Here is a 16,076-nt window from a genome sequence, read left to right on the forward strand (position 1 = left end):
CAGGACCTGCTTTAACTGAAAACAGGACACAGCCAAGGATCACCAGGGAAGAGTCTCGGTGAGAAATTGCCTAGATCAGACTGGCTTGTGAGCATGCATGTGTCTGTGAGGGTGTCTGTCTGTCTCTCTTTCTTTCATGATTTATTTCTTTTTATTTTATGTGCATTGCTGTTTTGCCTGCATGCTTGTCTGTGTGTGGGTGTCACAGATCCCGGAACTGGAGTTACAGGCAGTTGTGAGCTGCCCTGTGGGTGCAGGATTGAACCTGGGCCCTCTGGAAAATCAGCCAGTGCTCTTAACTGCTGAACTGACTCTTCATCTTCAGCCCAAATTTTCTTAATTGGTTAATTGAGTTGGAGGACTTCTGAACATGGGTGTTTACTGGTGAGTCTGGATGTGTGCTGTGACTGTCGTGTAGAAGTCCTGCCTTGGGTTTCCCACAGTGATAGACTATTCACTTGGACTCGTTAGCCAAACCCTTGTCCTGAAGTTGCCAGCAGGCATTTTGTCAGAGCAGCAGAAGTGAAGCCAGGACAGGAAGCAGGCCTTTGTTCTTACCTTTTGGAGTTTTGTTCTCAACGGTTTTGACACATGTAGACTCCTGCTAGCATCAAGTGTTCTGAGGGAAGTGCTGCGTCTCCACTCTCTGGTGCATGAGAGAATCCTCCGCTTTCCCTTTCGACAAGCAGTGGGTCTCAAACTGTCGGATACTCGGACCCTATCATAGGGGTTGCATATCAGATATCATGTATATCAGATATTTATATTATGATTTATAACAGTAGCAAAATTACAGCTATGAAGTAGAAATGAAATAATTTTATGATTGGGCTCACCCCAACATGAGGGTCACAGCATTAGGATGGTTGATAACCACTGCTTTAGACCCTGACTTTGTATGCTTGAACTAGTACATAATATAGGACTTTGTAAATCCTGTTGTTTAATGTGTGTGTGTGTGTGTGTGTGTGTGTGTGTCTAGGGAGTGAGCCCAGACATGCATTCATGGTGCCTCTTTCTAAGCCTTTTGTAGATACTACTGATTCTTAGGGTACCCATGTGAGCCATATTAGAGTTGTGAAGCTGCACTTCTGTGCAGTGGAGTAATGTGGAGAGGGATGTCAACAGGACCCCTCTCCAGCCAACTCCAGTGGTGAGCACATGTCACCAACCATGGATTTGTCATGTTGGCATGCAGTGTGCTGGTGGTATGATGGACCAATTAGCTCTCTTTACCAAGCCAGCAAATCACATACTTGGTTTCAAGATGATAGCATGGTTTTCTAAGGGGAGCTTTGTTTTTAAAGGGATTCTGGGACATACGTGGGGATTAAAATTCAACGCAGGAAGGGAAGGTAAAGTTCCTTAGGGCTCTGCTTATCAGGACCTGTTTGAAAGAGGCCTTGTGTAGATTTGGGTTGTGTCCAGAGGGGATCATTCCCACTGTACTTTGGAAGTTATTTTATGCCTTTGAAAGCCTCTTGCCTTAGTATGGCCAGCCTGTTTTCATGGACTGCTAGAGATGAAGGATATGCAGGTGAATTTGAGGGGCAAAAACTGAGGGATCTCTAAGACTTAAGGATCTGGGAGGAAGTTGGACATTCTTTTTGAAAATGCAAATTAATAGTAAAGAGAAAAGTGAAATCTTTGCCTGGTTTTACATGTATATGGGGTCAAACTCAGGCTGTCAGGCTCAACAAACCCCCAAAATACTCTATGTCCTGATCTCTGTTAATCACTTGTGATGACAGGGTTTTAGATGAAGATTCATCAGTTATCGATAGACTATTAAACAGTGAGCATGAAATTTAATAATAAAACTGTATATCTAACATATTCAAATATTTTTGAAAGATTAATGATGCATGTTTATATGTGCTTTAAAAATAGATTTTTGGCATCTTGGTGGTAAGTTTCTAAAATTTTGCTAGTAAATAGGCTTATACTGCTGTAAATCCTTTTGGTGGATCATGTGACACACTTGTGCCTTTACTTCTGGCCTAGGGATAATGTGACATTTTTGCTTTTCTTTCATTATCACCCTTTCCCCTCATCCATTTTTAAAATAGCAATGCTTTTCATACTGTCAGAATTTCATGTTGTGACACCCTACTCAGCAGTTGTGACAGTAGGTAATGACAGCAACTGCCTCCTGAGAATCAATCAGGCAATTAATTTTGTAAATGAAATGCTGATTATACAAAGCTTCACGTGAGAGGCCCAGTGATTAAAATCAATTTAACAAATTGTTTCAGGTGGGGCTTGATTAATAATTGCCATAAATGCTAAGGATCTATGACCAGCATACCTGCTACTGTTACATTCCTGCAAATCTGCAGGTGGCCTTTGTCCACATCCAGATAGAGGGGTCAAGCTTCACCAAGTTTCTCCTGCTTTGGTTGTTTGTGAGCCCTTGCCAGCAATGAAATGGAATACATACCTATGCTTTTGTATTATTATAGGTCATAATAATACTGCTTACAAAATTATTGGAGGGCTGGAGAGATGACTCAGCAATGGCTTTTCCAGAGAACCTGGGTTCAGTTCCCAGCACCTACAAGATGTCTTACAGCTGGCTGTGACTTCAGTCTCAGGGGATCCTGTCGTCGCTATCTTCTGGCCTCCAAGGGCACCAGGCATGCAATTGTTACATGGCCATACATGCAGACTCATACACATTAAATTAAAAAAAGAAAAGACAAGGAAAAAAATAGTTGCCCCAGTGGGCCTGAGTCACACAGGTCTTTCCTCCATATGGGTGTTTCAGACTTCCTGATGGTACGTGTGTGGTGAATCTTAAAGAGTGGCAGGTGCTTTATAGGCGTTTTCCATGCTTAATTACAGTAGCAGCAATCAGCAGAACTTGGGAAATATTTTAAGACTATTGGAAAGAGTGACATTATGGCAAGGAAATAAAACGCCTGTTTGGAGCATTATAATTTGAATCCAGGAGAAGTCACACTTGGAATAGGAGACAGCTGGATGTATTCCTCGCATCCTATACCAAACATTTATTAAGAGCCTGTCATGGGCTAGGCTCTGTATCAGGTCTCACAGTTGTGATTCCTTACACCTTTAGCAAGGTTGTAAGGTTTAGAAGGGGATGACTTGGAGAGTAAAGGTTAGGTCGCCCTGGGGATGACTGAAGCAGGATGTTAGTTGTGTCTGAAGTTCTGAATGTGAGGAGAATTAGGAGGAAGAACAAACACTTCTGGTCTGAAGGAGCTCGGCATCTGATGAGACAGATGAACAGTTGAAGTAGCTTGGGATAAATATTCATTACCTGTTAAGTAGAAGAGTTGTGAATGGTGGGACCCTGAGAAGGCAGAGGGTTTTATGCAGCAGTCCATAGCAGGGCTTGGCAGAGGTGCATTGGCTTACAGGGTAGTCAGAATTGTGCGGGGCAAAGGCTTTCTAGACTAGGGGTGTCAGGCATGGCTGTGGAGGTGTGCAGGAGTGCTAGGTTAAGACTTGAATGGCAGTAGAATGTCCACGTTGGGTTGAGCATTGTTTTCAAATTCTTCAAGAGACTTTACTGTTAAGATTCTGGTCAAATGAGGCAGAGAGAAGCACCTTTAACTGTCGGTCTTCTTTTTGATGTTACTGCTTCTGGAAGGCCAGGCAGAGTGGAGGGATGTTAGAACAGCAAGGAGCAATTGCTTCTCTCTAGTCCCCTCATTGTGCCTGTGAGGGGAGGGAAGCTGGTGGTGGAGTGGATCCATGGAGGTGGTCCCTTTTACTGTTTGATACCCTGAGCTTTGCTCATCATCGTGACTGTGTGCTGAGCTCTCAGACTGATAGATACTGTTATTGAAGTTCAGGGAACGTGATATCCAGGCTGTTTACCCAGTTTGCTTTGTCCAGAGCATCCAGCTCTCCTCAGCATAGTCTCAGAGAGGCGAGGCCTGGTAAGGGCCCTTGCCCTTGGCTCAGCCCTCATCTGGCATGGCAGTCTCTGAACTGAGAGACTCTCTGAGTCAGTCCTAGAACCCTCTTCTTCCTCTGTTTCTTCACATCCAACTTTGCAATAGTTGGGTTTTCAGTGTGCTTTGAGTTTTAAAACTCTCCTACTGTTTCCTTGTGGCCAGCACTTTTACCTTTAACATACACGAAATAAAACTTTACAGAGAGTAAAACCTTAGAAAAGAATGCCAAGCCTGGCATGAGGACAGACTTAATTTCAGCCCTCAGGTGACAGAGGCAGGCAGATTGAGTTCAAGACCAGCCTGGTCTCTATAGAGTGTTCTGTGTTAGCCAGGGCTACATGGTGAGACCCTGCTTCAATGAATAAGTAATAAAAGTAACAACTTAAAGTACTGTATTTCGTGACTTGCAACTCGGTCCCCAGATTTACTGAACACTGTCCTCTCTCTGTGTGAGGGTGTTGTTTCTACTTGCAGTTCTGAGGCATTGTAGGATGGTAGGACAGGTAGTGTTTACCTTGGTTGTCTGCTGTTTTTAACACTCCCAGCACCCTGGTTTGAGTGTATTTAAATTTTACCACAGAGGGGTACCATATACCTTTCTTACTTCTGGCACATCTGATCTAGCATTTTGCCACCTTTATTATTCTGTCTGTCCGTCCGTCCATCCGTGTATCCATCTGTTCATCCATCCGTTATAATGTATCTGTTTCCTCAGCATTGTTTGAGAGGCGGTTGTAAACTTACTATTCCTTTGTGTTAATGCTTCTGAGTACAGTTCCTAGGAACAAAGCTGCTCCGGCCCATGCTGTTACAGTCAGCCCTCAGGAAGCTTCACCTGGAGCCCACTCTAATTGCGTCCCATGTCTGTGAGCAGCCGGTAGCCATCATTCCTTTAGCACAGGCTCTCTCTAGGTTTATGTTTGTATTTTGTTCTCCTTCATTTTAAAATTTGTTTTTATTTTAATTTATGTACGTGGGTGTTTTACATCTATGTGTGTACATCTTATGAATGCCTTCAGAGGCCAGAAGAGGGCACTGAATTACCCCCTGACTGGAGTTACAGATGGCTGTGAGCCATTGTGTGGGTGCTGGGCATCCACCTGGGTCTTTTTCAAGTGCAGCCAGTGCTTGTGACCACTGACCCATCTCTGCAGCTCCATAGTTCTCCCTTTTAAAAACATAAAACTAGTTCCTGTTGGTCATGTTGACCTTTTTTCCCCCCTGAGCATCCATGTTACAATAGGAGTCAATGTAAGGCCATACTCAGCTATGGCTCTGCTAAAGAACATACTTAATGGGGCATGTCTCTGAAAGCATTTTGCATGTCACTGTGGAGAGTGTTTTTTGTCCCAAAGCAGGTGTCAGTTGACAATTTTCATTCATTAGCATTTTTTTATACTGCAGCTTTAAAGTTGCTAATTTTAAAAACTAAGAAAGTGGGGCTAGGTGCATAGCTCATTGGAAGAGTGCTTGCCTTTACCAGTAAGACCCAGGTAACCTACCCACTTTCAGTTAAATAGCTCCACAGAACTCTGAGGGCAGCAGTGAGACCACACGGGACCTAGCTCCTGTCCTCGGGTGGGGTGGGGTGGGTCTCTCCTGCCAAATGCTTTTCCAGTGATGTCTCAGAGGGAGAGGTTATTCCCCTTTGAAAAATGGGAGAATCACGGCTCTTGAAGAATTTATCCTTCATCTTGTAGCTAGCCAGGAACAGGCAGGAGTGATTGGCCCAGGCCTACCTGATGACAAACTCTTGTTGCTCTAGAGATAGCAAGTGCTGGTTGAGGGTGGTGGCCTGCAGTTCAGTGGGGACTCAACAGACTCCTGTCAGGGCTGCCTTTTGCATGGTGGTTGAATAAAGGATTTCCATGCCTTACACATCACTGAAATAATCATATTTCAGAGTTATAGAGTCCTCTAACACTGAGGAGACTGAAATCTGATGCCTGTTAGAAGCCCATGTGCAAATATATGAATTTTACACCAAGAGTGGCAGTGTTGGTTGTGTGGGGGGGGGGGGGGGGGGAGGAGAGAGAGAGAAAGGAGAGAGAGAATTTATTACACAGTGCCGTGAGGAGGTCAGTGATAGCTTCAGCTACAGGTGAAGGGTCTAAGACTTGATCCATTCACATACTCTCCTTTCCTGACCTTACTCTGTGTTCATATGGTAAGGACCACCATGTTATTATTCTCTTAAAATAGGAGCCTGCTACTGGCTATCTGCAGAGACAAAATCTGAGTGGTAGTGCGGTAGTGTGAGCTCAGGGATGTAAATGGCAGGGCATGGTCTGCAACTTTAGAAGCTTCACAGTTTTCTGGGGTGTTAGGAGCAAGTCTGAGGGAAAATGGAAATAAGTTTCATTATTATTTTGATATTCCATTTAGACCCAATTTACCCTTTAATAAACTCTTTCTACATGCATATATATACACATATAGTTTATTAAAGGTATATCACATGTACTTTGATCACAAGATTATTACATTTGTTAAATTAAATTTAAAGTGTGGCTTAGTTAGGCAATAATTTACTTGTTGAATTGATTTATAAGCTCCTGAACTTTGGGGAATTAAGCTCATTCTGTTTTTACCAAGTTATAAAAATCAGACAAAACCTGGAGAAGCAAAGCTCTTCCTTCTTGAACTTGTGCAGCGTCCCCACAAGAGCCTACGTTGACTTGCTGTTGGGATTTCCAGCCTCAGCATCTGTTCTCTTTGGGATAAACTAGGCAGGAGATCAAGTCACACAAGAGTCATGGACTTAGGAGAGTACCCTGAGGGATCCACACGGGGTTCTTCAAGGGCAGGCTGCTGCTGCTGCTCTGGGAGTTTCCTAAGGATAGTACAATGGAGCTGGGTTCTGAGGGCTGGAGGAAGGACCTGCTTATTGGAAGATTTGTTGGTGGGAAAAACATGGATTCCCAGAGCCCCGGGCAGCCATTGTGATTGGAGTTGACTTGGGGAGGAATTGGGTGTGGTGCAGAGGGGCCAGAAGGCGTCACGAGTGGATGGGGTGTGTGTCTCTGGAGTCAGAGACAGGTGGAGGGTCCTGTAGGCATCCAGACTGAGGTGTGCACACTTGGGTCAGGTGAACATGGGAGATTGTTGAAGCCAAGGGGTGCATGAATGTAAGGGAAATGAGGGTTTGTCTGAAGTGGTGCTCACTCCTTTGCTTCTGGCATAGTCATTGAAACACCTGTGTTGCTTTTGCTTTCCTGGTCTGCACAGCTCATCCCATCAGGCATTGTGCTGCAGGCTGACACACAGACAAACCAGATAAAACATTAACCCTTGGGCTGGAGAGACAGCTCAGTGGTTAAGAGCACTGTCTAGAGGTCCTGAATTCAATTTCCAGCAATCACATGGTGGCTCACAACCATCTATAATGGGATCTGGGATAGCGACAGTGTACTCCTATACAGAAAACAAACAAACCTCCATCAGTATGCTGGGGAGACAAGAAAAGAAATAAATTGTGGACTGACTGTGCTCTCACTTAATTGACTTCCTAAGAAGAAAAGAGATTTAGGAAGCTCCCCAGCAATACTGAGAGGGTGTGTGACTGTACTTTTAGTAATAGCATCTAAACTAGTGTGACTTACAAGTAACACCGGTGGGCTTCATCCCCATGTGTCCTATGTCATTTCCTGTATACCCTTCACCTCTGATTCTGTTGAACACTGGACTCTAGAAGATGGAGATGATTGGCAGGTCTGGTGTGCCTGTGCTTGCTTGCAGGAATGGTAAAGGAAGGCAGATGTGGGTGCTTCAGGTTGTGTGCTTCAGATCACGCACAGGGATTTGTGTGAGTCTTTATGAAACGCTGTGGAGTTCTTTCCCTGTGGTTTCCCACACTTTTCTTGAATATTAGGGATACGGCCGAAGACTTAATGGCACATTGATCAAACTGATGGTCTGTGTCAGCCAAGAAATGTAGTTATATGTTAGAGGTCCTTAAGGATCTAAAGAAGCATTTCATCAGGTTAGGAATAGTGGCCAGAAATAAACAAATAGAAATAGCAGAGATACATAGGCTTTTGCCACACAGTCGAACTATTCTAAATAATCCAGTGTCCACTGCAAGATGGGGCAAGTGGGTTTGGTCAAAGATGAGGGATGGCCATGGAGAGAGCAGAGATTTTAGGCTACATTAATATCTGGGTAGGTTCTGGAAGAAAGCAAACAAGGACTTACCCTGATAACTTTTGTGTCAAGGGGGCAAGAATGGGTATTTCTTACTTCAAGATAATCCACCAGAGGTGTGAAGTCAAACTCCTGTGGGTGTAAATGATAAGGAATGTCACCTAGAGAAGGAAGAAGCAGAGTGTTCCCAGTGGTGGGCCCTGGGAAGGGGCTCGTATGTATCAGCACCAATGTGGATCTTTTCGTTCTGAGTCTCACTGCTGACTCTTTAACCAGAGTGACTTGTGGTCATGACAGAATGCATTGAGATGTCTTGGAAATGAATGACATTTGCTGTCATTTGACAGTGTCAGCAAAGGCTTGGAATGAGCTTTCTAGAGGGTGTAGTCTATAAACCTCGGAATCTGAGTTAAATTTGGGACCTTAGCACATCATAGATTTCTTTTTTTTTAAATTTACTTTTCAAGTCTTGGGACAAGGTCTTACTGTGTAGCCCTGAATGGCTAACCTGGAAGTTGGTATGTAGCCCAGCTTGAACTCACACAGAGAGATAGACCTGCTTGCTTCTGCTTCCTGGGTACTTGCTTGTGTGTGCTAGCACCCCAGCTCAGATGCCTAAATCCCCCAGCATTCTACGAGTTAAGAACCACAGCTGTCAGTGTCTTATGCTTTGCTTTTCATTCATAGTTTATGGGACTTATTTTATATATAGGTTATAATATTTTATGGACATCAGTAATTCTAATAACAATAATGGTATTTTGAACTCAGGCTAAAACTTAAAATGTAACTGGGAAAAGACACTGTATATCTTCTATTTTTATCCTAACGAAAAAAAATCAAACAAAAATACTCCGTAGCTCAAGCTGTTCAGGAACTGAAGATCCCCCTGCCTCACTCAGCCCCTCACGTGTGTGGTGTCCACATCTAGCTGGTTCATCAATAACTTGTGTGTGAAGAACTTTATCTAAACTTATGCATCAAAGCACTTTTATTTTAGATGAAGTAGCATAAATAAAAATTGTCATACCATTATTTTAAGAACAAAAAATAATTCTTTCCTTATGCCCTTCATCAAATGTCATCACACAGTCCCACAAATGCATTAGGGAGTCCAGACTGGAAATCCAAGGCTGCTGACAGTGGTTGTCTAGAGCAGAGTGAGTGGTACATGGCATCTCCACCACCACCTTCTCATGTTGCTAATGCAGCATAGTCAGAGGCTGCATCAAGAGTTCGCTGTCTTGGAATAGCCAGCAGTGAAACATTTTCTTCGGCTTTGCCTAATGCCTGAGAGATCTGTCTCACACCTGTATCCTTAGTGAATGTCGCAGACACTTTTGTATTGGTTGAAGAATGTGGTAGAGGAGTTGATTCCTGAAGTCCCGGTGGTTTAGGTCCATCTTAAATGGATAGTTCTGTCCCAGTACAGGTCAAGGCATACAGTTTTCCGACTTCAGTCTCAGAATCAGACCTGAGCCCATAATTATTCTGTCCCTTGGATCCTTTCTGTGCCATCTGGATGGGAGTCACATTGGCCTTTTTGGTTCTGTGGTAACTGAGAACTGTGATACTTTAATGCTTGAAGATGACTAAGTGCTCTTATGAAAGGAGGCAATGAGTCTTTGGAGCCTTGCTCTTTTGGGGAAACCAATGTTAAGGCCTTTAGAATGTTACCAAGGAAGTCACTTATAAATTACTGCTGATGTCACATGTGTGTGCCATCTTGCATATATGAATTGCCAAGTTGAGTTCCAGTGTTGACTTTTTTGTTCTGAAATGCTTTCCTTTCTGTTACCAAGCGACCATGCTATCCAGATCACCTGTGTATAAGATGAGAAAGAGCACCAAGCTTGGGCGTGGTCAAGGGTGTGTGTTAGGGAGGTCAGAAATCTCATAGGGAACACAAAAGCATCATAAAGGGGTGAGATATCAACACAAGGCTCCACAGAAGCTGTCACAGGGCAGCCTGAGGACACTCACAGTGGCATGGTAGCAGGTGCTGGTGATTGATGTGCAGCAAGGGGGACAGGAGTGAGCCCCAGCTATTCCACTGGCTTCTACCTTGAGCCTGTATGCCAGGGAGAAAGTTCAGTGCTGGACTGCAGGTCTCAGCCTCCCTCCCACTGCAGAAAGTCAGGGTATAGGAAACACTGGGTTAATAGAGCTGTAGAGAGGAAATTGCTTTACATGTGTGACAGCTATACACTGGCCTCACTGGCTGCCCTAGTCTTTACCAGCCTTTTTCACAGAGCCACACTTGTATGCATCACAATTGAAAACTGGACTGTAGTTTGTACATTCCTTCCTTATGTCCCTACACCCTACCGTCTTGCTATAGTATGCTTATGTATAGCTTTTGTGACTGTGGAGTAGTTAGGTTGGTTCCAGTTTTTCTTTGAACTTTTAGGTTGCAAGGTTTTAGGCACTTGGTGGCTCTTAACTAACTCACTCACTTACTCACTCACTCTGTCTGTCTGTCTGTCTATCTATCTATCTATCTATCTATCTATCTATCTATCATCTATCCATCCCTCCCTCAGTGTGTGTGTGTGCATGTGTGTGTGTGGGTGCTTGAGCCTCACTGCATACACCTGATAGAGCATGTGTGGGGAATGAAGGACAACTTTCAGAAGTGTATGGGCCTCAGGTATCCAACTCAGGATGCTAGGCTTGGCAGCAGGAGCTTCACCCCCTGAGCCATCTTGCTAGCTCTGTTTATAGTTTTTAATACCTGTTTGTCCCAATACGTGTTCATACTAGGTTTGATTATTTTTGTCAGCGTTCTAGGCGATGGAATATTACTTAAGTCTTTTTGTAGTTACCAGCCACAGACTACTTTCCCCAGTGACTGAAAAGCTCTTGTTTAATCTAAATGTGTAAATACAATTGTAGATTGAGTTGTGATGTTGCTTTGTTGGGGTAGCGGGGTTGTCAGGCTTTTCTCCAGTTTGTGGTTTAAGGAATTGGACTAAGAAAATCATAATGGCAAATTAGGTCCTTCATTTGATATTTAGTTATAAAATAAACTTACATAGGTATCTTTACTATAAATACATGTATAAGCATCTTCCGAAATGGTGACACTGAGTGACTACCTGAGTTACACTGGAAATCTAGGAGCTGCTGTCTTCTGGCTTCGATAATTTACTCAGGAGGGTTCGACTGGATTTTGGAACCCTATAAGAGAGCATAGCAGGACTTTGTTACCATTGTGCTTAGAATCTGTGCCCAGGTCTGCTTTCAGATTGGATCATACTTACTGTCCTCACGGCATACTCCCATGGATGGGGGAACTGAGGCTGTTGGAAGAGAAGACAAAACAGGCAAAATCAAGTGTGTGAGTGGTATGTGTGTATCTGTGTATGTGGGTTTTGTGTGTGTGGTCTGTGAGGTATCTGTGTGGTATTCGGTGTAGTGGTGGTGGTGGTGGAGGTGTGTGTATGTTTGTATCTTAGAGGGAGAGAAGGGGAAAGGAGGGTTATTTGGTAACAGAAGAATTTGAAAGTCTTAACAAGTAATAAAACCCAGTCTGGTTGTGGACTGATGGCCTCTGACCTTCAGAGCATGTGTCTCCTGGGATCAAAACTCACATGTGGCATTGTGGAATGTGCTTGGAGAGAAACACCATCAGAATATGCCACTCAGTGAGGTGCTTGAAGACCTTTGATCTGATGGTGCCTGGTAGAGCATACATTTTATGTGAGAAGGGAAAATAGTCATATTTTACAAGTATCCTACCAGAGGACAGGTGAAAACACCCAACAGCAGGATTTGAGGTTACATGTGCACATGAGCACCAGACTGGCCTGTGTCTTTCCTGGAAAAGCCTTGGTTTTGATTGGCGTTTTGGTTGCTTTATAAAGCTAGCAGTGAAGAGCTGGGTTGAGGCTAGGATACTTCATTACATGTTTTAATGTTCAAATCAGCAAGTGCTCAGAGGAATGAATTTGGATTGTGGATGAGTACCTAATAATAAGAGGAAAGGAGAGAAAGGTAAAATTAAATAATGTGCCTTATATGTGTAGGCCTGAGCTTTCATACATAAAGTCTCCAGAGTGATCCAGTGGATGGCTTTGAGGTGGAGATAATCTGTATCTCACATTCTTGATTTTTGTGAGCCTCGAGGTTAAGCTAACAGTTGACTTGAGTGCAAATTAACTGCAATAGGACCAAGTTGCTGAGACAGACACTACAGAACAGTTCCCTCCACTGCTGGGCCAGCAATGACTGTGCTGGCATCTCAGGCTCGAGTTCTGCACTCTGCATATTACCAGTTTAAACCTTGCGCTTCCATCAGACTGGGCATGATGTAGAGGGAGGTGAGAGACTTTTCCTGTGCTAGCACTTTCTGACAGGTATGGACACAGCGCTGCTGCAGCGCTCTGCTGATGGGCCTCCAACATGATGACAAAACACACAGCCTCTCTGTGGGCCACCATTCCTTTGGCTGATTTTGAAATTACCAGCTCAACCATCAAAGAAAGTTGTGTTTTATCTTGGAAAGAAAATCTGGAGAAGAATTACACCCTGCTTTCACAAGCGTACATTGTAATGTAAATACTCTGAGGAAATGCTCAGTTCTAGATCTTGGTGTTGCCACAGACATGTGTCTGTGTGTTTGTCAGGACGGCTGAGGTTACGGAAGAGCCATGTGCTGATTGAGGAAAACCATATGCTGCCGCTCATTTCCAGTTATTTTAGGCCCCAAGTTCTTGGGAGGTGAAGGTAACAGTTTAAATCACCAGTCTGTGAATATGCCGGGATATACCCATCTCCTCTGTGTTCCACAGTTGGTCCATTGTTGAGGGGTGGGTTTCTCTGACTGAGACCAGGTGTGTCCTACAGTGGCCTGCCACAAAGGCCATGTGTCAGCTGCCTGCATCCTTGCATCCCTGCATCCTGGCACTGGGACATGATGTCTTTCTCCCCACAGTTATCATGGCACGCATCTCTGTGCCTCCAGTGCAGTGCAGTGCAGTGCAGTGCTGTGCAGTGCACCCCCTCTCTGTTAAAATCATCACTGGCAGGCACACGGCTGTCATCAGATCACTAAAATCAACACCAGGTGACCCTGAAGGAGAAATGACCACCTGTGGTCCTGTGGAGGGAGAAAGGAGGAGGAGAAAGTGGCAGCTCTCGCACCTCCCTCAACACTGCTTGTAGGGCTTGCCATGCCCGCCGCTCCCTCTTTCTGCCCCCACCATTATGCCTCAGTGCTGGCAGTGGGACTTTTTTTTGCAGAGCTCAGCAGATACCTGTCCTAGCCAAAGGTTGGTCCAGGCTTCCCACCTTCCTGTGTGGCCTGCTGTGCTCTGTTAGCTGCTTTGTTGCTCCATGGTCTCCTCTTCCATCACAGTATGCTCCCTGGAATTCTGACTGCAGTTTCCACCGCTTTGGTTTCTTTGTGGTTCAATGTTTCCCCCCTGCCGTGGCCTTGCTCTTTTATTCTTTCACTCATCATTCTCTCTGTCCTCCCCCCCCCCCCTTCAAACTACATTCATGCTTAACTTACACTTTTTCTTTTGCCTCCATCTCCCAGAAGCTGGGATACTTTCCATGTGCCTTCTACCTGAATAAAGTTAATGGCTTTACTTGCCAAGTCATCCTGTGTTTATTGAGCATTTACTTTGTGTCACTTTGTGTGACCTTTCATGTCACTGTTGGTTCCCAGTCTCACCTCCACTGCATTTTCCTTAACCTGTATCTTAGCACCTGTCATTCGTCACATTGCAGACACCAAGTCTGTGTGTGCATGCTTGGAGTCTGGCCTTGCAGCAGCCTCTTGTCACTGCTGCCCATTCAGGACCTCTGTCTCACCTGCCCAGTGTGGCAGCTGGCTCTGCTTTCAGCCACTTCCTGAGGGAGCAGTCCTGACAGGTGGCTCTGATGACAGCCTTCTATAATGGCACCCAAGGGTTATCAGAAGAGGCAGCCTGAGATGACCTGTCAGCCTTGCTCATGCTCAGTCCTCAGCCCTATTCAGCAACCCGCCAGCCTCCTGCCTGGTACAAACCCCAGGAACTTCCATGTCCTTAGGCACACCAGGCAGTTTAGCTTCTGAAGTTGGAACTTGGTGCCATCTCTCCCTCCCTTAGCCTGCATTTGCACTTAGTCTGCACATCTTCCTGAGGGTCCCCATGTACTTACTACCTTGTGCTCTGGGAGCCTGGCACACAGTAGGTATCCACACTTGATTTTGGGATCTGTTTGTGAATGCTGTGGATCTGTGGCCTTTGGTGAGGGGCTTTTCTTCACAGCTCTGCTGCTTTGATGAGCCCAGGCTGTGAGGCCCTGCTTGAAGCTCTGCGCCTACCTCTCTTGGTTTAGCAGTCTCACTGATGGCTTTGGCCTGAGGCTCAAGGACTGACTCACCAGACCAAAATTAAAATTCAGAGTGTACCTTTGAACTGATGTGTGAAACATGATGTTTACTGATTTGTGACTCATAATCCGGACCTTATTGCTGTACACTCATTATCTTTGGAAAGTTTTATCTAAAAACTTTTTACTTCAGTGAATATCCAGGGGCACTAAGGCTTCATTAAGACTTCCAGACTCAGCTCTAAAAGGTCATTTTAGATGACAAAATTCTAGGATACTTTGAATCAAAATCATGTTATTTTCTATGTTTTTTTTTCAGATTTTTAGATATTTAGGGTATAGAATTTTTCCTTATAGTGTTTATTCCAGATCTTCTTAGTTTTAAAATCCTATCTGAAAGCTAGTTAAAAAAAAAGGCTTTTTCCTTTAATATTCTGGGTTTTTATTTTTGGAATTATGGTTTTTAATCTCAGAATTTAGATAGATGTGGTTATATGCATATATTAAAACACAAAGGTTATATTTGTTTTAAGTAATAGCTGATAAACTTGCTTCTTTGTTCATTTCTTCACAGGGCAGTCCGATGGACCCAATGGTGATGAAGAGACCTCAGTTGTATGGAATGGGCACTCACCCCCATTCCCAGCCGCAGCAGAGCAACCCATACCCAGGAGGCTCCTATGGTCCCCCAGGTGCACAGCGGTATCCCCTTGGCATGCAGGGCCGGGCTCCCGGGGCCCTGGGAGGCTTGCAGTACCCACAGCAGCAGGTTAGTGGTAGCTTTTCTCTCTGCCTTCCAGTGCTTTGTTGAGAGCTTTGGTTTTTCCCTGTTGATTCTACCTATTATTGGTATTGAGAGGATTTGGGAATGTTTCTGTGATATCCCCCTTTTCTCTTTTATTACAGATGGAAAGTAGACCTTGCAATAAAATAGAGCGTTTTCTTTCCTTCTTTCTGTCCTCCCTCTCCCTCCCTCCTTTCTTCCTTCCTTCCTTTCTCTCCTTCGTTCCTTCGTTCCTTTGTTCGTTCGTTCGTTCGTTCGTTCCTTCCTTCCTTCCTTCCTTCCTTCCTTCCTTCCTGGAAATCGTACTTGCAACAAAGTAGACAAAGCTTCTGCTTGGTAGAAGGCAGTGTTGCTCTTCCCGGTGACCTTGGCTTTCATTCCCAAGGGCAGGCCCTCAGATGCTGGCCTGTGGAAAGACATCTTAGGTGATTTTTCCAGTCATTCTAAGTTTTGTTGATGTTTGAGTTAATATGGTTGTTACCCCAGGCTGCCCTCAGGCTTAGTCTCCCAGTGGGGGTTACAGGCTTATGTCCCCAGACTGGATTAGAAGGTTCCCAGGAAATTACTTTGCATGGATTGTGGCATGTTCTAGAAAAGGTTTCAGTATTTCATTTGTGAATTTGGTTAGTTTGGATAAGAGAGGCCTTTCCTGCTCTTAAACAGAAGGCTCCATCTTTTTTTCTCCTCTCCAGAATCAAGTGGCTTTAACCATACATGACACCTGCTTGTAGCAGCACAGCTTATGGCCTTCCTGGTTCTTAAAGTTTCCTTGTTAGATTGGCCAGAAGAGGCATGGGCCCTGGAAAGGAAGCAGTTAGATCTAGACTTGTCAAGGTATTTAGTGACTAGGAACACCAGAAAGGCTATTTATACACTGCCACAGCATGCCTGCCCCTTCC

General features: G+C 44.5%; 1 protein-coding gene across 3 annotated transcripts in view; it reads left to right on the plus strand.

Moving 5' to 3' along the window:
- Arid1b (AT-rich interaction domain 1B) overlaps window positions 1–16,076 on the plus strand; it is a 350,225-nt gene that overhangs the window by 28,406 nt on the left and 305,743 nt on the right. For all 3 annotated transcript variants that reach the window (XM_031352241.1, XM_031352240.1, XM_031352242.1), the window contains exon 2: window positions 14,968–15,162. In XM_031352241.1, coding sequence (XP_031208101.1) covers window positions 14,968–15,162 — 195 coding nt within the window. The remainder of the gene's footprint in view (window positions 1–14,967; window positions 15,163–16,076) is intronic.

The sequence above is a fragment of the Mastomys coucha genome, unplaced genomic scaffold, assembly GCF_008632895.1.
Source record: "Mastomys coucha isolate ucsf_1 unplaced genomic scaffold, UCSF_Mcou_1 pScaffold5, whole genome shotgun sequence".
NCBI lineage: Eukaryota > Metazoa > Chordata > Mammalia > Rodentia > Muridae > Mastomys > Mastomys coucha.